Source organism: Zonotrichia albicollis, chromosome 6 (genome assembly GCF_047830755.1).
Source record: "Zonotrichia albicollis isolate bZonAlb1 chromosome 6, bZonAlb1.hap1, whole genome shotgun sequence".
NCBI lineage: Eukaryota > Metazoa > Chordata > Aves > Passeriformes > Passerellidae > Zonotrichia > Zonotrichia albicollis.
In genome coordinates, this window is record NC_133824.1 from 38,742,541 (window position 1) to 38,766,381 (window position 23,841).

Genomic DNA, 23,841 nt, shown 5'->3' on the forward strand with positions numbered 1-23,841 from the left:
CCAGACCATTAAGACCAACTATTTTACCCCAAAGAATTGTCTGTAATATATTCTACTGGGGTGTATATTCATTAGGAAGTGAAATGTAGTGCTGAAATTAAAGCTGATCAGTGAGGATTTGTAATCCAGCCTCACCGAAAGGCAAAAGGCTTGTATCATTTATATCATCACCGTACCAAACTTGCGGTTAATGTTGCAGAGGAAGGACTGGCTGTAAATTCTCCATTTGTTTTTGTGCCTTCATCCTGGGAGCTGGTGCAGGTGGAAGGCAGTTACTTTGCTAGAGCATTTTCCAGGAGCCACCTCCCTGCTCGTGTGTTGTACTTCATAGTGTCTGTCAGAAAAGAAGCCCAACTGTCCACCTTGCAGGCTGTTTAAATGTGATGGAAAACAGCACAGACTGTCTGCTGAAGTTATTTGTTCAGTTTCTTAGGAAGGTTATGCTAATTTGTATGCAGTTTGGTGTAAGCAATATATTTGCTAGGCCATGAACTTTAAAATTGTTTTGGAATGTATCACTGTTCAAAAGGAACAGCTGGCTCTCGGGTCTTCTTACTACTTTCATGTTTGTTGAAGAGGATTTGAATAATTTTTTGCAAGAAGCTTCTGTCTCCTGTCATGAGCTAAGTTGGGAAACAGGTCTGGCACACTGAGATCCTACTGTCCCCTTCTGAGACAGCCCCCATCAAACTAAAAGCATTGCTTCAGCAAGCAGCGGAATCAGAGCAGTCTGGAGTTTGCCATGAGTTATATCACATTTAGTCTCACAGGCTAGCAAGACAATCACACCTTGGTTTCCATTGTATTGGGTCACTTTCGCCTTTGGGAGACTGAGAGAAGGTCAGCTACTCCTGACATGGAGAGATGGGCAATTTGAGCAACATGATCCTGCTATTGAGAAGATTTGGGAGGGAGAGGCACTGGGGAAGATGATGACCCAGTCCTGTGCATTAGAGTCTGATGTCAGTCATCATGCAGCGAGACAAGTGTCTGGAGCATCTGAGAAACCAGGGAATCCTGTTTGTTTGGGAGAGAAATACAGTTAACTCACTGTTCTCTGCCTGTGTGAACAGCAATGGAAACGTGCTTTAAGTGATGTACACAGGGTACAGTTCTTGATTCTCCAACTGATATCAACGGCCTGAATGAGCAAAACTGGAAGTGAATCAAAAGCCTGGTACAGATCCAATGGGAATGGAGTTGAAACTTGGATCCTTGTCTCCTCCAGCAGACTTTTCTCTCTGATAGCAGGAGGGTGATACATATCCATGATGCAGGATTGGTAACAGTTGCATACTTCCTTTTTCATACACCTTTAATGAGAATCTGTGGGAAAGTCAAAGGCTTTCTGGAATATAAAGGTAGCTGCTGAGAAACTGGCTTTAGTTTTCTTAGGGGTTGGAAGTCAGCAGTGGTAGACAGAAGGGTGTTACCTTACCTCCCTCCTCATCAAAGCTTCTGTGGGGTTATTTCAGGTGTAATTTGTGAAAAGCTGAGCAGTAGGGGCCTCTCCACTGAACCTCTGCTGCGTTGCATCTCACTGTTTGACAAGTAGTATGGTAAAGCATTTCTCTGTACAAGGTCAGATTAATCTTTTTTTATGGAGTTTCACATGAATGCTTTGCTTTGGGATTGTTGTTTCTCCATGCATAAATCTTTATTATACCAATAGCCTACAGCCCCAGTGAACCAAACAAAACTCAATTTTATTCTTCTCAGTATTTATCACCGCAGTGAGAGGACTCCATTGAAAAACAACTGTGAGAGTTTCCAGCGGGTGTGCTGGGGTTTAGGTGCTGTGAGCCTTCAGTGATTTCATGTTTCTTCCTTCTAAATTGGAATGGTATGTGCCAAGCTGGGTCTGGACCTAGATTGGGTATCATTCCCTTTGGGATGATACTGAGGATGGAAGTGAAAATGATCTGTTGGAAGGTGCTGTGGACTAGAAGAGCAGGCTGTGCATGTGTCCATGCCTGCACTTTAATCTGGTGAATAGCAGGATGTGCTGCAGTGTGCAGGCCTTGCTGTGCAGCCAGCACAGGCTGAAACCTTGCTTGCTGCTTTCCAAGGTGTTGGTTTGGGTTCAGGTACAGCTCTTCTTTAGAAGGGGGATGACAGATGAGCTGACATGCAAGTGCTTGGAGCTTTTGCCAGGTGATGAGGGTGAAGCCTCTGCGTTGAGGTTGAGCTCACTTAATTAACGTTTGTAATGAAAGATACAGCACAGGTCTCCACTGTCTGTACACGTGGGGATTCCTAATACTTGTTAGTTATCTGTGATATAGCCATGGGGGCTCTGTCAATGCTTCCAAATGTAAAAAAAAAAAAAAAAAAAAAAAAAAGATAGAATTAGCTACTTTGTACTTTTATATAAAACCAAAATATTTTTCTATAGAGATAAAGGATAATCCTTATCTAGGTTTTGACTTTCTGAACCATGTACATTAGTTGTACTGTATGGCTTCCACATTTGCAGTGCATGAAACCAAATTCCCAGCTTGGAGGACCCTCTTAGTGTCTGTAGGGAAAGACTTAGACATGATACATCACCATCACTGAGAGGATTTTTATTCTGATATTACCTAAATTATGAGTGCCTGACTCCACAATTTTAGCATCTTTTTCTGATGTCAGTGTCATGCCTATTTCTCTAGTATGACCTGAGGAAGGCAGGAGCACTGTCAGGGTCTTGCCAGAAGGTCCAACCTCCTTCACTGGACACAATGGCACAGCTGGCAAGAGCAGCTCTCTGCTCAAGTCTGAAGCTGGTAGCTTTTAGCAGAGTTGGTGTTGTAGGGGGAAATACTCTTGAGATGTGAAATTTCACTGCATTTGTTACCAATTAAGATGAAATTTTAATTACTGTTCCTAGTATTAAGAAATAATGACATACTTGAGGAAACACCTCTTTTTGAGAAACGTCCCTCCAGACACCTCTCCTCCCCCTTTGCCAGTCTCTAGTTCATTCCCTGCACATTATACTCAGTCATGGGGATCAGTGCAAGATGTTTTTCTTTTATGGCCACTCTTTATTTCTTGCTCTTTTTTTCCCATGGCTCCAGCATGGTGTCCTCCCAGGCCACCATCCCCTCAAAGTCCTCATTCTTCCTGGGTATCCATGTACACAAGTGTCTCCTGCCTGGATTGTCTGTTGCTTATAGGTCCAGTTTTAGAAAAACCTGTAGCCAGATCATATCCTAAGCCAAACCATTCCCCATCTGCTGTTTAAAATGTTCTTACTTGGGGTAGCATTTTGCCTGCAGTCATTCCCTGGCTTCATCTGTACTCTCTCCATGATGCTGCATGCAGAGTAGAGAGGAAAAACTTTCTTGAGAGTACAGGAAAAACAGATCCTTACGTTTTATTCCAGTTCCTGGGCATACCTCCCATTCCAGGCCATGTCCTGTGAAGTGGGGCTGGAGGTTATTGGCTTTGGGGAGATGGCAGAAAGGCACCACTGGTGCAGAAAAGATTTGTGGGATGGTTTGTGGCTTGCCTGGTTGTGTGTGAGCATGTGGGTGTACAGATTGCAGGCTTTAGCTGCTGAGCCCTCTCATCTGTGTGATGTGTGAAATTCAGACTCTTGAAAGCGAATAACTTTCCCACAACATCAATTTGTAGCTGGGTAAGACAAAAGGCTGAAATTTCTGTGCCTGAAATGGAGCTGCACTGTGTCAGGCCCCTGCTCTAAACACTGCAGTATGAGAGGATTTCAAATTAAAGCACCAGAAATTTAACCTGGGAATAATAGGATACTTTTCCCTGCTTCATTCTTAGAAGTAATTGGAGTGCTATTTTTGACGTTCTTCCAAAAGCTTTTATCCTTTCGACAGAAACAAGCACGGAATATATCAGCACAGACAATTAAGGTTTGGCAAAATGATAAGCTGACGAAACTGAGGTCCTCTGGTAGGAAATGCTGATCACTGTATATAATGGGTAACAAACAGTCTTTCTCCTTTGTTCTAGAAATTGTCTCATGCAATCCTGTCTATGCCAGGGAATTTCACAGGGAGAAAATGGTGTTTGCATGCACATTTTGGATAAGTGATGCTTTTATGGATGAGCAAAAAAGTACTCTACAGCCAAATAGAGCAAAGTGTCTGTGCATCTTTGCAAAAAAAGAATATGCCTTGTCCTGTTTCAGTTAATGCTATGCAGCAGGATAAAATTGTAAAAAATAAGCAAGCTGCACCAAGACAGGTTTGCAAAGCCATGCAGAAGGTCAGTGTTGGATGGTAATGGTATGGAAATCAGCTTGGATCATGGGCATAAATGAGGTCTGTGATTCAAAACTGGGCAGTAATAGGATCCAGTATTAGGGTCAGGCAGGTGTGAAAATACTGGTGATGAAAATCTGAAAATAAATAATTTAAGATTCATGGAGCAAAATGCAATGACTTCTGTAGACACAGTAATTGTACCAGGGAAGAAAAGTATTTTCCCCTTTGTGACTTTTTGCCCTCCATTCAGTCACATAAATCCATAGGTTCAAAGGTTTGGTTTTGGCTTACCAGGCAGTGCAGAAATTCTGATAAAGGCTTAGTAGCTATTAAAACTTTTATAGGTTTGCAGCCTTGTGGTTGAAGAGACAGTAATTGAGTTTTTCTCATGGGGATGGGATTCCAATTAAGCCGGTGTTGCACCCTTACAGGTTGCTAAGTGTGTGAATTTTATGTTATAGGGAGCTGGACCTTTGCCTCAGCCTAAAAAGTTTCCAAAATTACTCTCTCCTTTACCTATCTATGCAAAACTCAGTTTCATTTAATGCTCTGATAGCGCTCACTGTGGAGTCTGCAAGTGCTGTGTTGACGCTGCTGCAGACCCATCCAGTGTGGTAACAAAAGCAAAGGATGTGGTTTCCCAGAAGTGTTGGGCATTGCCAGCAGTTCTTCTCACTGAAGTCAATCAAAAAATAGCTGAGGGCTTTAGAGAACCTACCTGAAATCCCTGAGTTAAAAGTTTTTTATCCAGTCCTTTGAGCTTTTGACTCCTGGGTCTTAGGCAGTTCCATGGCTTATGAGAAGAAAGAGAGGTGGCCCAACTTTGCTTTGATGTCTTCGGTACAAATCAGCCCCTTTCACCTGAAACTCATGGGTTATTTGTGTAGCTCTCTGAAACTGCTCATAAAGCTAACTTGGTACACCTTTCACTTCCCCCTTGATCCCACCATTACCCTGGAAAGGAGCTGTGACGTTATGGCCCAGGCTACCTTCTCTTGCCATGGGAAGTTAAGCTGTGAATTTCATGGATATCATTGGATGTCATCACTAATATCCAGTGGGGAAAAAAAGAAAAAAGAAAACCTATCATGGAAAGACTCCTCCAGGTTTGCTGTCAAAGAGAGTACTGGCTTGCTCTTGGTGGGGTTTTAGGCTGTCCTGCTGAAACCAGTGCTATAAATGAGCCATGCCTATGCCCAGACACTGTGGTGTTGCCTCACTAGCCCTTATCTGCTTTTTCAGTTGCAGCAGCTTTGTATCCTGCTGCCTGTATGACTCCCATTCCCCATTCTGCATGATCTGCTGAATGTACTTGCTGTGCACCCAGAAAAACCTGAAATAGATGTTGATTGCTTTTGCTTTTGTTTTATCCCCTGTCCTTTCTTCTCTTGACAGTTTTTTATCATGCTGTTAATTATATTTCTGTTGGAGCTCACTGTTGTGATTCTGTTCTTCGTCTACACCGACAAGGTAAGTCAAATTCTTCATTTTTCTTTCCTCTTCAGCAAATTTATATGCCCCTTTTCCCTATAAATAAATCATAAAGCTCTTGGCTTGGTATGCACATCATGCTTCTGTCTTCCTTGAGACACTCCTCTCAGAAGGAGCTCTCTCAGAATGCATAAGCAGCCTGGCAGGACTGGGCTGTCTTGCTTGCTCAAGTGTACAACTCAAGGTCACAGATGCTGCCAAGTGCATCTGTCATTAACAAAAGAAAAAGGAACAAAAACCACACAAAAATGTCCACAAACAGAAAACAGAACACCCCACAAAAAAAAAAGCAAAGAAGCCAACAAGCCTTACTAGGAGCCTGTAGGAAGAGATACCTATCAGAGAGAGTATGATTTTAAAAAATATGTTTATGGTTTAAGAGCCACATTTATACTGTTAAAAATGAAGTGTCCTCAGCACAGGCAGAGGCATAAAATTCATTATCTTTCCACACTGCTCCTTGCAGCACATGTGTACTTAGAGCCTAGTGGAAAGCCAGGGTAAATGCATGAGAGTTCAATAAACACAGATTTTGTTTACACTTTCACATTTTCTGTGTTTGACCATTGTTCCTTCAGTTGTACAGGCAATATTGCCTACCTGAATTATCTTTATCATTTTCTTTAAAAAAATCTTACATTAGTAAATCCAAAACAAGGGCATAATTAAGTGCCACCTGCTTATTCAATCAAAATCAGAAGTCTCTTACAATTAAAGACTGAAGGAACTTAATAATCACAGGGAAAGTGGCAAAATTTTACCATGAATTAACATTCATCAGGTACATGAGTGGTAAACACTTCCTTTAGGAATGGAAAGACAATAGCAAAAAAAAGACCACTAAAACCAACACCATGTTCATTAATACATAAATTATTAATATAATTACTAGTATATTAGTGATATGAGAGTTTATATATTAATCATATCAGTGAGGCACTGTCAGATGCACTTCTGAAGGACTTGAAAGAGCTAGGTTCTCTAGCATTCTGTAGCTGGAACATGGAATTAACTTGCCAGGTAATTACAGTAGAAGGGACAATTTAAAATTTCTTGTATGCATTATTGGATTCTGAATTACTTGTCAGCTCTTGGCAGGAAGATCTACACATCATACAGGAGTAAAGGCATCTACTTAATATGCAGTGGGCCTCCAAAACCAAAACACAACACTTGGTTATGTTTAGAAATAAAATCAGTTAGAAAATATTATCATAGCATTGTATAACAGGCTTGCCTCACTGTGAATATAATGTTGAGTTTTGGTTACACAACTAATGAGAAGTGCAAGAAAGATGGAATAGAGTTGTCATGAAAAGGATTTATGGAGACAACCTGGATTCAATTTAGGAAATGAAAGAGATCCTCTGCTTAGGTGGTCTTACAAAGAGTAATTATAGTAGTTTCTAAAATAATGGCAGATCTAAAATAAAGACCTGTCCTGAACACAGAAGAAATAAATGGAAATGTTTCTGATTAGGTTAATAAAATAAATATTTCTTATTTTCCAGTTCATTATTTGGTAGAACTCCTGTTGTTGGCTGGTGTTGAGGCTGATAGATCAGTAAATGTGTGGTTATGGAGGAAAGAAAAGAAACCAATGAAGTATTTTTATTCATAATGCAGTCAGTTCTACTAGGTTGGCAGGTGTGTCACAGAGAATATTCATCCTCGCTCTTCGGAGGTTAAAACAGTGAAAAAGTATCAGATGGATTCCCTCCCTCCTTCAGCCTGTTGGTTTGCAGTGGGTTTTATTGATTGTTAATAAAGAGATCAGGAAATTAACTTTCCTTTGACTCACATACTGCAGGAGGTAGTACCCTGCAGTTGTCTGTAAGATCAAAACAGAGTCTGAAATATGGGCTCCAGTTCTAGTGCAGTTTTACTGAGTTAACAAATTGCTGTAGTCTGGGTATTGCAGATGATCAAATTTGAGGCTCTTAATGTTCCTGTATGACTTTAAATCTTATACTGAGAAAATCAATAGTTTATGTTACACTTGCAGTCCTGCCTACTGCAGAATAAATAATCCAGCAGCAGCCTAAAACTAGTATTTTCATATAGCATGTGTAGAGTTTGTGTGCTGGCTTTCCTGATGTGAAAAACAATATTGCCACATGTGTGGGAAATAGTGAGCCCAGACAAGTCCACCCAGTAATTCAGTTAATGTAGATCCTTGGAAAATCAGTGAATGAACATTCTACACTGACACCTGTCCATCAGAAGAAAGTAGGGTTAGTTTTGTGTGCAGGAGAAGAGGACTCTGCAGATGATCACTTTGAGCAATACCAGCCACAGGGAGGGTGTGCATCCATGTGTGTGGGCTCCCAGGCAGTGAAGCAGCCTCTCTGTATCCATTGCTGGGGCTGTTGCTTTAGTGCTGTGTTTGTTACTAAAAAGCATCATGGCAAAAAGTTCTTTAGAGCCATTCACAGATAGTTTTTTGGCGCAGGGCTTTTGTTCACTTGCTGTGGAAGGGTGTGCAGCTGTGGAGGTAAACTAGGACTCAGAACAGCCTCAACTGACCTGTTCTCAATTGTTCTCATTTGTCAGCTTGGGAGAAGCCCAAAAACTGCCTCTGCCTCTAATTCTACCGACTTGGTCTTCTCTGAGCTTTTAAGCAGCCAACTTGGTCTTATGCCCTAGAATGTAATATTTTCTTTTCCTGATGGATAAATGATCTAATGAGATAAATGCTGCCCTGAAGTTGAAAACTCTTTCTCTGAGCTGGCCATCCAGTGTGATATTGTGAAGAGAGGGGGACTTGGAGACAACTCAGGAGTCCACAGTGTAGGAAGAAAAAGGGGTGTAGTGCCTTGTCTCATGTAACTGCACTGTTACAACTCCTTGGCAGAGCCTGAGCTCACGCCTTGTTCAGTATTCTTCCACCTGGCCTGACTATTTGTGTTGCAAAATATGAATCTCTTGACTTCTGCAGAAGTGAATATAAGCTGTGATGGAATGCATTCCTAGGGATGGTTGTCAGGAAAAACCTATAACCCTTTTGTTTTGTCCTGGCTGTTCCCAAAGCAGCAGAGGGACTGGTTCATAGGCTGTCTTCAGCTCAGTGTGAGCACCTGAGGCACCTGGAAACTCCTGTTGGCATTTGCACGCATTCATATAAGAGTTCCTAAAGTGTGGCTTTTAAATTTTTGAGAAGAGCCAGCCCACGAGATTGGGTATTGAATGGAGTTGGTGTGGTTATAGAGCTAAGGCAGGTTGTTATCACTCTGAGTGTAGGTTTTTTTCTCGGGCTACATTTATGCCACCATTTGAAGCAGTCCAAACTCCAGTGACATTTTTGGAGTCGTGTGAAGGGTTATGTGCATGGCTGCCTATCTATAGGCAGAATATTCTCTTTTGTATGTTTTGTTTTGATTCCATCAATGGAGAAGCAGCATTTGGCATTTTTATACGCTTGACATTTCTGTATGGGGCTCTCTGGGTATTTATAACAGATCCACAGAGTACTGAGAGGGTTAACCTTAATTTTATTGTGATAAGGAGAAAGCAGCAGAGCCCTATCCTGCTAGAGGTTGGATACTTGTATTTCTCAACACCAGATTGGATCCTGCTAGAATGTAAATTATGCTAATAAAATGCACAGTCTTGTACCAGTTCTAACTTGTATAATCCTCCTGGTTTTAGTGTCTGTATTTATTTTTACTGTGATGTTTTTCCTGGAAGCATAGAAAAAGAAAAGTCCATATTTACTTTTTTTGCTGCTGTAGTAGGTGGAGTTTTTTCAGTAAATGTCTGCATTTTATGTGATTTTAGAGACAGAGCTATATAATACCCACAAATGAAAGAACATAACTAAACTGCCATAATGTGGGGTTGACTTTTGTGCCTGTTGTGTTTGGTGGGGAAGTGGGGAGGCTTAAATTGTTGGGTTTTTGTTTTGGTTTTTTGTCTTTTTAAATGTCAAACATAACATGCAATATAAGTAACGTAAGTCAGAAAAAGAACAAAAGCACTGAAGAATCATTAACTATCATATTTGATTATGGGAGCAGTTACTGTTATTGGCAACTTGAAGTTATGATGAGAATTTTCAGTAAAGATTAGGCCATTAACTCACTTGGGTCCCTGTGAAAGTTACAGCCAAAATTCCATGCCTGCTTAGCTGTGTTGAAAATGGCCCACAGAATAGCCCCCAGAGGATTGAAAAATAATGGCTACTTCTGTTTTTCATGAAATGTGTGAAAATGTTCTTGTGTTCCATGCTGCTCCAATATAGCTTTTGCTGCTATCCTATAAAAATATATATTCTCTAGATTGATGCATTTCTTGCTTTTTTTCCGAAAAGGAATTGAAAATTGTTTTAATTTCTGATTGATATTTTACCTCATCCTATACAAAGACAGCAGGTAGGAATTTAGTGGATATGATTTCAAATATAGCTCAGACCTCACAACCTCTTACACATTTGGCTTTAGAAAATGGAAAAACAGAATCTCTTCCACTTGCTGCACTCATTTGCAGTTGCTCACAGAAATGATCAGATCCTGCTGAGCTGCTCACTGGTGTGAGGGGGGGATTCACAAAAAACCTGATGGAATTATTCATATATAAAGTTTAGCTCAGTTCTACTGCAGAAACTTGTTCTCATTGGGCTTCTGTCAAGAGAGCTTAAAAGTTTTCCATGTTTGCCTTTGACAGTGCAGCAGAAATGTCTCCTCAGGTAATGAGGTGCCTCATGTTCCCAGTCAGCACAGCCCACGGGGCTGTCCAAAATGCACACACAGGGCGTGTTAACATTGCTGAAACTGGGGAAACAGAGCCTAAAGTGAAGAGACAAGATCACCCAAACTGTGTGCAGTTTAGAGATGGTCTTAACTTATTGGAAAACAACAAGCTGTGGAAAATCCCTCAAAACTGGCAGAATGGTCACTGCACCACTCTTCAGTCAGATGGCCCTTTTCTAGCAGTGTTTCTCCATCAGCATTTGACTTTGCCTACACCATCCCCTTCTCACTGCTGGAACTCTTGATTAGTGGTAGAATTATTGGGTGTCTGTATCCTCCTTTGCCACAGTGAACAGGGCTGTTCTTGCTGCTGTGCAGGGCTGAGGTAATTTCAGAACAGAATCTGTGTGGATAGTGTGTGTGCTTGTCAGTATGCAGGGAAGGCTCTCTAGAGGACAAAGGCAATTTGAACTCTCCCTGGTATTTCTGTGAGGATGTGCAAGTCCTGGCATATGTGTGCAATGGTTTCTGAACAGTCTGTGTGTTAATGCTTTATTTTCTAGTTAAAGTTCCATTTGGTTTGTTTGTAAAAGGTCTTTAAAATTATCAAGTCCACCAATCAAGCACTTCCTGGCATATATCTGCTCTCTGGCAGTGTTCTGGAATTTGGGTTTTGCAGTGAGTGCTGACATAGCTAAAAGCTGTGTTTTCAGGATCAACAGCAGTAGCAGTGCAGGAATCTATAGATTGCCTCCTGGATGGTGATGCACTGCAATTACTGCTCTGTGAGTCAGATGTTTTAGCTCTGGTCAAGTATTTTATTTCTCTAATGCAAAATAATGTTATATAAATGGTGGTATAAAGTAAGAAAAGACTGAAGTGTCTCTGTGGTTTATTTTACTTGGTAATAAGCTTAATTTTAACTAGTTTATTAGCATTTCAGTACTGGTGTCCCACAATAGGGAGTTGCAGAAATTTCATCAAAAGAATTTAATTATAGCCAATTTACTTTGGCTTCTTTTCAGCAAAGCAGTCAGGCATAGGTTTAAATCTCTCCCTATTCAGCACATAACCTAAGTGCATGCTTGAACCCATGTGACTGATTTAATCATATGCTCAAGTCTTGTTAAAGTTGATTTGCACCTTATGGGTCTTTAAAAGAAATATTGCTAGGAGAACACTAATGACAGTGAAGAATTTTGGAGTGTGTAAAGAGGCATCGCATCTTTCATTCCATAAGGAATTTAGTGAAAAATAATGAATGCTTGCTTTAAAGCATTATTGGTTAGCTTTTTCCATTTGTTCTGAACAGCTTTCCATTTAGTATTTTGAACTCCAACACATCACTTTAACCTTTTTTAGGCAGGAGGAGATGAGGGGCATGGCATCTATTTGCCTGTGAGACTGAAAAAACACAAATACGCCAAAGGAAATCCCGGTAGTTTCACTAATTCGTTTGTCTAAGTAGGACTTCACTGAAAGTGCACTTCCAAAATGTTATTAACAGGCTCGTTGAAGGATAGCACAGTATTGATGAAAAGAATTAAGTGCATGCTCAGAAATAGGTGTATTTAGGAACAATAGCTGCAGATAAAATGCATTAGGGCTCCCCACTGGGAACTCTCGATCAATGGTTGATCAAGGCCTAATTGATTTCTTGAATAAAATGTTAGCAGGGGAATAGGTGCAGGGAAAGGAAAATCAAACTCTCCTAAATTAAGCTCCATGCCTAACACAAATATCCTTTGTAAAGATCAGATAATGCAGCAGCCTGCCAGCTCTTTATGCCTCCTGTCTTCCTACTTTGGCTGAGTTCAGAAATGAAGATGAAGGTGGGTGTCTCATCCTTGACAGAATGGATTTTTGCTCATACTGCTGTAAGTTCAGTATTTTCTACAGTATCCCACTGCACAGGAATAGTGCTTTTTTCTCAGGAAAAATCCAGTCCTGACTTCCACCCTGGTTAACTGGGATATTAATTCCCCTGTCAATATGGATGAATCAGACACAGCGTTGCTGCCATTGCGCCTGACTTAAAGCCAGCCAGATCTATAGTTGATTTCCTGACATCCCTAAATCCATCTGAGAGTTTCCTGATAAATATTTGGTAATATATCAGTCTAGAGCAGGAAGAGATGTGATTGGGCCTCCTTCTTGCTAGTTTGCAGTCTTTAATTGCAGGTTAACTCACAATCTCAGGAGGATGTCAAATTACGTCTCTGTTGTGGAGCACTTTCACAATGATCTGTTTCCCACACCTCAAGTTTCAGGTTTCATAGTAGACAAAATGTAGGTGGTGCAGGTCTTCAACCAGCTTCTCCCAAGGAAGACTGGCATACAGTAGTGGTGGTTTTTAAATACTTTGCACATCTGTGTGCTTTTCATCAATCCCTTAAAGGACATTACAAGAGGTGAGTAGTTCAGTTCTGCTTTTGCTGACTGGGAGAAAAGATATTAAAAGGTCAAATCCTGAGGGTGCAGTGTATCCTGGGGAATGTGTAGTGCTCTCATGTCTGAATTAATGGAATGGGACCTTACTGTTCCACAAGACAGGTTTTTACTCAGTTTTGACTCACATGTGGTCACATAAGAAGTCATTTCAGCATCTGGGAGGATCTGGAACTGAGTGCACACCAGTGCTGAGTACTGACAGAGGTGGAGTGAGCAGCACTGGGTTACACACGCCTCAACAACATCAGCTGGTGAATGACCCCAGCTTGCTTCTCTTCTGGCACTGGTTTTATACAATTTTATTTTGACAAAGGGAAGAATAGCAGAAGGAGAAAGGAATGGTTTAGAAAGGCAATAAAGTAAATAATTAAGACAGCTTTAGGCATTTAAATACAGGCAACATCAAATGCTGGGGGATGACTGAGGTAGTGTATTGAAACAGACAGCACATTTTTTATTCATTCTGTGAACATTTTTGATGTGTCACAATGTATATCAGGCAACATTAGAAAATGACAGTAAACTAAATGCTTAACATTTTTTACATATTAGAAAAAGAGAGGGGAAGATGACTTTTTGTGTTATCAGACTGTAAGCAGGCCAATAGCATATAGTCCTTGTCTTGGATTTGTCAGCTGCAGTTGAAGAGTGATGAGCTAGGCTGACCACTTTATTAGGCATAATTTGCAGCTGAGATTTCTTCAACTCCTTTCTGTGATTTAACTCAGCAGTGGTAGGCAGTGAACTAGTTGAGACAGGGATCTGTTGATCAGCAGCTCCAAACCATTACCAGTTCTGGGTTCTCTTAAGGCTGGAGTGTGTTGACTTCTAGTCCACAAATCATGCTCAGGGACTTTGTATTACCTATACTCCCTGATATGTCCAAGGCTTCTCATTGGAAATATTGCTGCACTGCAAGGTGGTGTAGTCTTTTCCACTGATAATTTTGTGGGTTGAATTCTTGCTGTGAAGTTCAGGCATAAGGAAGGAGGTTTAGCAATTTTCTGGGCACCAGCCATTGTAACTTTGGAAATCTATTCCCCAGACTTAGAAAACTCTAGATTATGCTTAGATAACAGCATAATCAATAGTGATTACCAGTCAGTGGTCATTGATGCCTGCTTGCTGAAATCATGTTTAATATGAACTAATATTCTTTAATCATTTGGGATCTTGGGCTCCCTGAATCTGTGTGCAACAAAATCCCTGATTGACTTGATGGTAGGAAGTGAATGAGCTGGAAGATAGAGTAGATTTTGTGTAAAAGGATATGTCTTGACAGGGAGCAGAATAAGAGTTTTATTTTACATTTTCTGAGTGCACACATTTCTTACTTGACATGTGCAGTGCCTCTGATAATTTGGATGATGGTAATATAAAACAATTCTGCTGCAGTGTCCTGGCATTAGCAATGAGTGAGGCTTGTGCAAAAATTGTTTTAACCATGGCACAATCTTAATTCAGTTTATTGTACTGCAGTCATTTTGTGTACCCTCTTCAATGCCTTTAAATTGCAGGGAAGGCATCCCTGAGAAAAGAGAATTTTCAGAGGCTGTTCTTGTCAAAACCCAAATACTCTCCTAGTAGCTCCTGCTACTAATTGTCTTTGGTACAATTTCTTAATGAGTTGATTTCTGTGGTAGCTTATGGAATTATTATACAACAGTGTATGTTTTTACTTTTTTGCTTTCTCCATTTTGCACTTTACTGCCATAATCCAAGGGTGATGTTGTTCTCCCAGACGTTTTTGCCATCTGCACTTTGCCTCTGAACCACAGGAGAGCAGAACAATGCATGTCATCTCCTTCAGCAGTGCTGATGTTGCCTCTGTTGACAAAGCCCTAATCTCAGCATTTAGGAGACCTTTTCAGAGGTCACTTTGAAGGGCATATTGAAGTGCAAAATGAATTGCTTGTTAAATTGGTAAATTATGTAAATGAAGCAAAATGGAAAAGATACAAAAGATTATTGAATATATTTGAGGAACTACTAAAAGTCTTTATCCAGAGATATAATGAAAGCAGAAAGTCACAAAGCATGTAAGATTTTGATTAAGAACCAGATGTTTGTCAGATTTATCACACAAGACATCTAGTTTTTCTTTTAAAAATTCAGGACCAAAGGAGTTGCAACAAGATTTGTATTAATCAAAATGGTTGCAGGGATATTTAAGAGCTGTGAATAGAATCAACATTACTCTCTTTGCAACAAGCATGCCCAAGGAAATGCCCTGTAGATTTCTTTCAGGTCCACCTTTTTCTCTGTGAATAGGAAATGCATTGTAGTTGGCACAAAAGCAGCTGGATCTGTGCAAACAAAGAGAAGAAATGGTTTTTTCAAGGTCAGTCAGCTTGGGAGGGAAAAAAAAAAAGAAAAAAATCTTTTCTTTTGAGGACTGTGAAGAAAATTGAGAGAATGTGCTGCATACCTTGAAGTGGGACGGATATTTCAGTAAATGTCAGCAGAGTGCCCTTGCTGCTGCCACCACTGCCGGTGACCATTCAGCAGCCAGGTGTGGCTTCCTGGGGCTGGGTGTTCTGCTGGAAGCCTGGTTGGTGCTGGCTTTGACACTGATTCATGTACAGATGGCAGGGGCAGCTCTTTCATGGTGACTGTTATCACCGAGAGCTGTGAGGATTGCTTCTCCCACTGCCTGCCCTAAGTGTTCTCTCTTTCAGCTCTGTTCATGGAGGTGTCAGCTTGCATGTGAGAGCTGAAGTGAGAGGTGATTAGATGAGTTAGACTAGGACACTGGAACTGCTGCTGGATATCACAGTTTTGCCACATCCATTTAAAGCCTTTTAGGAGTGTATCTGCACGGTGCAGTATCAGCACAGAATGGATGCATGAGTCACCACTTTGTACATGGTAAAATCCTGCCCTAAGTAAAGTCAATGGGGGCTGCCTGTTTTCTTTCATGAAGCTATTATCCTCCATTTTAGTATTTTTAAATCTCTTTCCCACTTCCCAAGTTAGTGATCCAAATAATCCTCACTTGAGTGTGTGGAATGCTGCATTCCAGTGCTGTAGGAGATCCTACTGCCTGGAAGCTGCAATGATCAGGGAGTTTTGTTCTCAAGCATAATGTCTTAATCTTGTGAAGCAGAATATGTGGGATGCTAAGAAATTGTTTGAATTTTGGCTACAGAAAGATTACACATTTCCAAAAGAAATTGAATTAATGAAATACACATTTCTCTGGATGTTAGTTTCCACATCTTTGCTGTGGCAACTTGGCTTTTCCATGGATGTTCTCAATGACTGTGCAGCATCCGTGCTAGGGTATGGAATTGCAGAATTGCTTAGTTTAGGAGGGACTTCTTGAGATGTGGTAGTCCAAGCCCCTCTTCAAGCAGGAACAGTGAGAGCAGGCTGTCAGGGCTGTGTCCAGTTGGGTTTTGACTATCTCAACATATGGAGGCTCCACAGTCTCTCTGGGCAACCTGTTGCAGTGTTGGACAACTCTCACAGTGGCCTTGTTTGCTACAAGAGTGCATTTCTGGCTCATGGTCAACTTAAGGTCCACAAATTCCCCAAGGTCTTTCTCTGCAGAGCCACGGGTGTCAAAAGCTGTACAAAGGCAAGGGAAACAACATCCACTGCTCCCCCCTCACCCACAGAGCTGGTTGCCATATTTTGGAAAACTGTCACGTTGGTTAAAGTGTGATTTCCCCTTGGCAAAGCCATTCTGACTGCTCCCGGTCATCTCCTGTCCTTCAAGACTTTGGAAAGGGTTTCCAGGATTGGTTGCTCTGTCCCCTTCCCAGGGACAGAGGTCAGAATTCCAAGCCTGTAGCTCCTGGATCTTCTTGATTGCCCATGTTGAAGATAGGTGTGGTATTTGCTCTCTTCAATGTTCAAGAACCCTCCAGCCTCTCGTGGGACAGAGTCCTCTCTTGTCATGGATGATATTGGCATTTTCTTGCTCAGAACTTTCCATCATTGTGCTGGCAAAACAGCATCCCAAGTGTAGTGCCTGCCAGGGCACTGCATATTCTGGAGCAGATGAAATATTTATCTGTTAACACTCCCATTTCAGCCTTTTTGTCTCATTCTGGGTATTAATTTTGGGCATCTGCTGCAACTAGTTATCACTTTTCACAGAAATTATGGAAATTGAGTGTATCTGAAATCTGCATATCTACCAACCATTTGACTTCATTTTTTTGGTTTTATGGTAATTTGTTGAAGGCATATAATGGCAAAAGCTTTCCAATAACAAAATGCTCCCACTAGTGCATACCATAAGTTTGAAGTAATTAAACAAAAGGAGAACATTTGAGTTAAAATTGAACATGCGACTTAAAGCTTTTCCTCAGTGATACTTACTGAAATTACTGCTTTTCCAATTAGGCTTTGACTGTCAATTACTTGGAGTTACTTTTTAAAAAATACTTTGAATTCCTAGAATATGCTTGATATCAAACTGCTAAGGGGGCAGCAGGGAGAGACTTCATTCCACATCAAGCTGGAATTTTTGAGGATTTAATATATCCTTTTTCCACATCTTGTTTATTAGATTTTGTGATTGGATATGTTTATGTTTTTGTATTCATCTTTAAGTATCAGCTACTGCTATGTATGGTAAATGGAAAATTTGAATTTTTGTTTTCCCATAATTAGCGGGACCATGCAAATTCCATAGGAGTTGGATTTTGGAATCCTGAGGTTCCTTGCTCCTGATCCAGGGCAGCTCCTAGCACACTCCTTACACACCTCAGAACTGTCAACATTATTGTGTAGCTCTTTGAGGAGATTGGATCAGGCTGTGAGATGCATGGCTCTACTCCCTGCTTGATCTAGAAACAGGTATGAGAGACTTTTCTGATCCAAAGGCATTCCTCTACCCATTCCAGGCATGTTTTGAGCAATGTTCTGCTGGAGTAGTTGGCCATTTGGAGTAATGGCCAACTGTTTGCTGTGTGCTTGGGGCAGCTTTATTCTTCCCTGAGAGGCTGGAGTGACACTCTCAAGTGACTTGTGGTATGCCTCTGAGTGGTCCCTGCTCTGTGTGTCAGGCAGATGCCAACAGCCAGGTGTGGAGGGAGACATAGGAACCTTTTTCACATGTCTTTAGGAAGCAGTTTAAGTGTAGATGAATAACGTATTTTAAAGCACAGACTGTGTGTGGAGCTTTTCTCTGGCCTCAGCAGGATGCCATGCAGTGGTATAGTCTGTAAGGGTCACTTGGTAAGTCCTCATCTATTCCACAGCTTTTATGTTTAGAGTTGATACATCTCATTAATCTTTTTTTTTTTTTTAATAGCACATTAAATACAAGGATTCCAGTATTACTCTTTTTAAGTATTTTACCATATAAAGTCTTCTAGGGGAGATTATTTTATCAGAGAAGTGTTGAGTAGTCCTGTTCTGCATAGATTTTCTTTTGAAAAGTGGCACATTTAGGGACTGAGAAACAGAGCTGATGAGATGCAGTACTTAAAGCATGTTTCTTCAGTCACAGAATTATTCTCTTTCTCCTCAAAGACTGTTTGCCTTGGTAAGCTTAGCACCATGAATCCACAATTTAAATTGTGTGAATTAAGAGGATCAAGTTTCTGATCTCTGAAAGCTTGCAATGTCCTGGTTTCTCTAACCTTCTAAGAGAAGAGGACACTGAGAGGTCCCCATGTCAGTTTTGCTTGCCCACCACTTCACCTTCAGACCTTGAAATAATTTCCCAGTGGGAATTTTAGGTCGCACGCTGATAACTTTTGTTCTGATTGAACAGATTTAAGTGGAGTCAAGAAAGCAAGCATATGATACTTGTTACAGAGGTTGTTTTTAACCAATTTCTAGGTGTTTTTTGAAGTGGTGGTAGAGTCTGATAAAGAGAAAAATTAATGCTAAAGGAAAATTATATTTGGCAGATACTTAAGTACATCCTACATAATAAAAATGTGTTTTTAAGCTAAGAGTGATTTGGGTGTCTCTCCCTTGTTGACCTGCTTGGAGATAATTCAGAGAGGCTTCAATTTGGAGAGTTCCTGAAAATGCTGGGATGTGGAGTGCCCAGAATCCCTCTCATGTCTGCAATCCCTGCATCTCTGAGTTGCAGTGGCCCTGAACAGCAGCACAGTGGTGGCACATGCTTCAGGGCACTGCCCACTGCAGCAGCTTGCTTCACAAAGGAAGAATTCCCTGGGTAAGAATGAATCTTAGCATTCCCTTTTTTGTGTCCTGTGAATCTTAATGTTCTCTTTTTTGTGTCCTGAGAGTGCTGAGCCTCTCATATTCCCCTTGGAATAGGGCTGTACATGGAGGGTGAAAATGCCTTCATGTTATTAAGCATGTAGGTTTGGATCACTTCCTTTGTTTTATCAGGAACTGCTGGCTTAACTGGTCATCCATTTCTAGCTGAAATGGAAGAATAAATTAAGCAAGGATTTTATTTCAGCAGATTTTTATAAAAGTGAATGGGGAATGGAAGATGGATTGCATTTTATGAAGTAGGAAATTAAATTGTCCTTCCACTCTGTAACTTAAAAATCCAGGAAAATTCAGCAAGTGCTCATTGCTCTCTGGATGTTGGAGTATCCCTCCTCAGACCTGGATTGTCTCAGAATGTACAGGAAGAGCTTTAGGATTTGGGAAGGGTGGCTGTATAGGTATTTTCCTGCAAATAAAGCTATTTCTCATAGTGTACTCAGCCCTTGCAAGTGAGTTGGTTGCTGTGCACCAGACTGACCCTGCAGTGCTCTGTGGCTCCACCTCACCCACCTGGGCTTCATTAATGGTCCTGGTCAGGGATGAGTCCTCTCCCTTTTCTGACCTCTCCAGTCAGCAGCTCTGGGATTAGGTGGGAGAAAGGGAAGGTTTTATGCTGCTGCCTTTTCTCAGGGAGCACAGACTATTCTGCCTTTCCTGCATCGTGCCTGGGTTGAAGGTTGGAGTAGCAGCTGAAGGGATTGAATGAGGAGCTTTACACTTCGCTAGAGATGAATATGAATATGATTGGTCCCTAGCTGGGAGTAATGTTTCTTACTAGACATTAGACAAATTGTGGCAGAAATGGCTGCTCAGGATTTTCCTGGCTGCATTTGTTCTGTCCCTCTGTCCTAAGGAATGCAGTCCCATGACCCCAAGTTATTTAAAGCTATTAAAAACTCGCCCCTAGTGAAAGGAGTGATGAGGGGGATTCTTTACTTATTCTCCATTCGTTCTGAGCAGCCTTGACTCATGAATCCTGTAACCTTGGCAGCAAGAGAATCCCCTTTTGCTTCACTATCTGCAAGGAAATGAATTACACAAGCATAGAAATTCATGAACAGTGAATGCTGCAATTAATTTTGTTAAACTCTCTTTATATATTTAGTTTGAGAAGAGGAAGGAAGGAAAAGCTTATCATCAGCTATGAGTCTGAAGCCACAAATCTCACACAGCTTTCACTTTGAGATAAAAATGAATCTATAAGGAATCCAAACCCCTTTTGTTTACTTTATATATTGGAAGAATGAGAAATGATGAAGGCAGTAATGTAAAGTAGTGTTAACATCACAATCCCCATATTGAATTGATTAGCGTGGAGGAAGCACATTAATAGCTTTTTTATTACTAGTCTGAAAACTTTATAATAGCATTCATTGAAACAGAATAGAAATGTGAATGGCAGAACTTTATAAATCTCAGCTCATATGTGGTGGCCTAAACAGTGTCTGGAAATGTTTTTTTTAAAAAGTCCAGACTTTGAAGCTTTCCGGTTTTCCCCATTTAATCTTTCATTTGTACATATTAAGCAGGCAGTCATGGCAGAGGAGAGGCTGGATGTAAAGCTAAATGTATTGAATGTGCAAATTTTTTCTCTTTATGGCCAAAACAGGTGCATGTAAATGTTTCATCAGCACACCCATTAAGTTCCCAGTGGTAAATTTAGCCACGAGCATTTGAGAGGTGCTTACTTTGCATTTAATTTAGAGCTAAAAAAAGAAGAAGTAGGTTTATTTAAAATGCATTACAGTCAGCTTATTTAATATTCTTATTCTCATATATTCTTATTCATTATTTATATATGAAAAATAAATGAGAAAGTCGCCGAAATACCCACACAGCTCAAAGTGATGAGGGTAGTTATTTTAAAATAGGTAAAATCTGGCTTTGCAGCCAGCCAATCATTTCTTCATCGTAAGTGAAAGAACCTCACTGAAGTCATCTCCCAAACAGAGTAACCCTGTTATCCTCTATTTTCAAATGGTACCAAATGTTCCAAATTTGTCATGTTGTTGCATAGTGTTGTGCTGTAGAGAGTTCTAGCTCTGTTTCATCTTTTTTTCTTATTTTTTTCTGTGGGCAGGAAGTGTTAACTCTTGTGGCACAGCCTCACTTTGCCACAGGTAAGAAGATGCGAGAGTTCTGCTTGTGCATCACCCACCTTTCCCTGACAAAAGTGCTTTGCACCTCATTTGGAGTTGTGTTTTCTTTGGGAGCTGCACTGATGTCACTTGTGTGTGAAAAGCTTTATTTATCTCATCTGTTCAAAGTGGGTGCCCAGAAACAGTAATTGCTGGACAAGGGGAATAATGGTTTGGAAAATAAAGTGCAGTAAACAGAACTGCTATCTGGAATATAAAAACTGGCTGTGTGGAAAGCTGCACTGAAGGGAGAAGGCTGCAAAGCATGAAGGAGATTCTTTGTGGTAGGATCAGATCGATGCAGGCCCCTGGAAAGTGTGCATGGGTGCTGTTTGTTTGGAAACGATCTACTTGGTGAAGTTTGGAATAACTACACACTAAATCCTTAAATACGAATCAAAATAGAGTCATCATCTTTCTACTGTCTCAACACGCCTCAGTCAGAATAATGGGATTCCGTTTGGTGAAGGATTAAATATCTGGGCTTCTCTGTTGTGTTTTACATGCTTTGGCAAGTTTTGTTTGTTCCCTTGCCTTTCTTAGGATGGCGTTCTACTGTACCTCATCCTTACATCTGTAAACAATAAGAAAACAGAAAGCTTGCTCCTTACACTTCTTGAGATGAGCTGTATTGCCTTACCCAAGTTTTAGAAGATAATTTTAACAACTCAAAAAATTCTTCATGGATCATTCAAAGTGACAGGAGAGAGAAAAACTAATTTTTTCCCTCTCTGATTTTTTCCTCCTGACGAAGCAGTCTTTTGTGGCAAAAAGGAGCACTTCTTTCCATCCTAAACCCTTCCTATCTTGTTTCATCACAAGTCACACTGCATTAGAGTCTTAATGTTTCTATCAATAAATGATGGATTTGCCAATGGTGATTTAAGTTTAAAATTACTTGCGAAAACTTAATGAAGCCTGCAAATCACGAATTAAATCTCAAAGAAATCATCTCTGACAGTTAAAAACTACAGGGCCATTGTAATTTCAAGGGTGGCATTTTTCTCCCCTCTATAAATTATGTATCAGGGCAAAAGAGAGGTGGCTCTGTAGGCATTATTTGAGAGCAATAGCAAATAGCAATTTGTCTCTTACTGCCAGAGCTTTCTCTTACTGGTGTGTAGTGGGATGGGTGACATGCTCCTGCAGAAACAAATTAATCTCTGCAGCAACTAGTTTTTCTAAGTGCCAGTCTGCTTCTTGTCTGTTTGTTTTTTTTTTTTTTTGTCCAATTGGTTTGAATGATGGTTTCTAATCCCACTTCCCAATCTTGTGTCCTCATTACCAAACTGCTCAGACTGCTTGTCTGCTGTGGACAAAAATGATACCCTGAAGCTCTCAGCTATTGTATTTTTAAATGAGGTTATATTTTCATAACCCCAGGTCTCCTTTGCAGACTTAAAATGTCCCTTTTGGCCCCCACTTTGTCTGTGTAGGAGAGGATGCCTGGTGCTGTTTGCAGTTTCATGAGAATTACTTTTCTCAAAAATGCACGTGGGGGATTTGCTATTGCTTGGAGCATGTTCATTTAGTTAATTAGATTTGTGAAAGAAAATTAAAAGTTTCCTGTCCTAAATTCCAGATGTTTAATGCAATTTGCAAATGGTTATAAATCTATCTAAAATAGCCAGAAGAGCCATAGTTATCCTATTGATTCTGTCCTTTCTTTTCCCTCAAATCCAAGGAGATAAGAGTCATTAAAGCCTTTCCCAAAAAAGGGGATGGGTGAGCAGAGTTGCTTCTACTGTTTTAACAATCTTGCCTATAGACTTCTTCTCCTGTCTGTTCATTTTGTTGTAATTGACCCTGCAGATGAACCCTTTTTTCAGCAAAATTTGTGTTCATCTTTTCTAGTATTAACAATTACATTGGGTGTTTCAGAAATTGTGTGTGGTTTTGTGCCCTCACATATTTGTTATGGAACAGTACTCCAGTGAACACACAGCTTTCTCAGTTTTGCACTCTTTTGTTCTAATTTGTTAAATGATTCTATTTTTCTTCCCCATGTGTCTGCATAAGTTATCTTGGTGGGAAGAAATTCACCCCTGGCTGATTAATCTGAGCATTTCTGTTGTCCTGTTTATGTTGTAGAAAGAATGGTGAGCACAATGAGGTTTGTAATTGAAGCTTGTTTCATTCCTCTCATTTGCTCCATGTATGCTGGGTGTCATTTTTCATCTGCAAAGCTGCTTTATGCAAAAGCTGAATATCTGTTACTTCTGATTTGCATGGCTTCAGCTCTGTTTCCAAGATTAGATTGTCTGTGGCACATTTATCTATCAACAAATTGTTTGTCTACGTGATGAGACATTCCCTTTGGCAAGATGGATACAGTTCTTCACTGCTCAGCCTCCAGGTTACAGCATTTGTGATTCTTGACTGAATGTTTCTTTCACAGACTTTGTGTGCATTTGGCTCTAAGGCCAGAGGTACCACTAATGTGAAGTTAGCAAAGAAACAATTAGTGCTCAATGAAGTCTGTACGTAGGGATGTGGCTTTGCAGCTTCACAACAGTTGGGATCCAGACCCTGTCCCAAGACTTTCTGTAGTGCTGTTGGAGCCCTCCATGTTGTAGTTCTGTGGATCTCTCAGTGGTGCTGATGAGCCTTGGCTGTGCTGGCAGCAGAGACCACGGGCAC

General features: G+C 40.6%; 1 protein-coding gene across 5 annotated transcripts in view; it reads left to right on the plus strand.

Moving 5' to 3' along the window:
- The window catches only part of TSPAN4 (tetraspanin 4), a 422,379-nt gene that overhangs the window by 362,408 nt on the left and 36,130 nt on the right, over positions 1-23,841 (plus strand). For all 5 annotated transcript variants that reach the window (XM_074543280.1, XM_074543283.1, XM_074543281.1 and 2 more), the window contains one exon: positions 5,619-5,693. In XM_074543280.1, the coding sequence (XP_074399381.1) occupies positions 5,619-5,693 (75 nt within the window). The remainder of the gene's footprint in view (positions 1-5,618; positions 5,694-23,841) is intronic.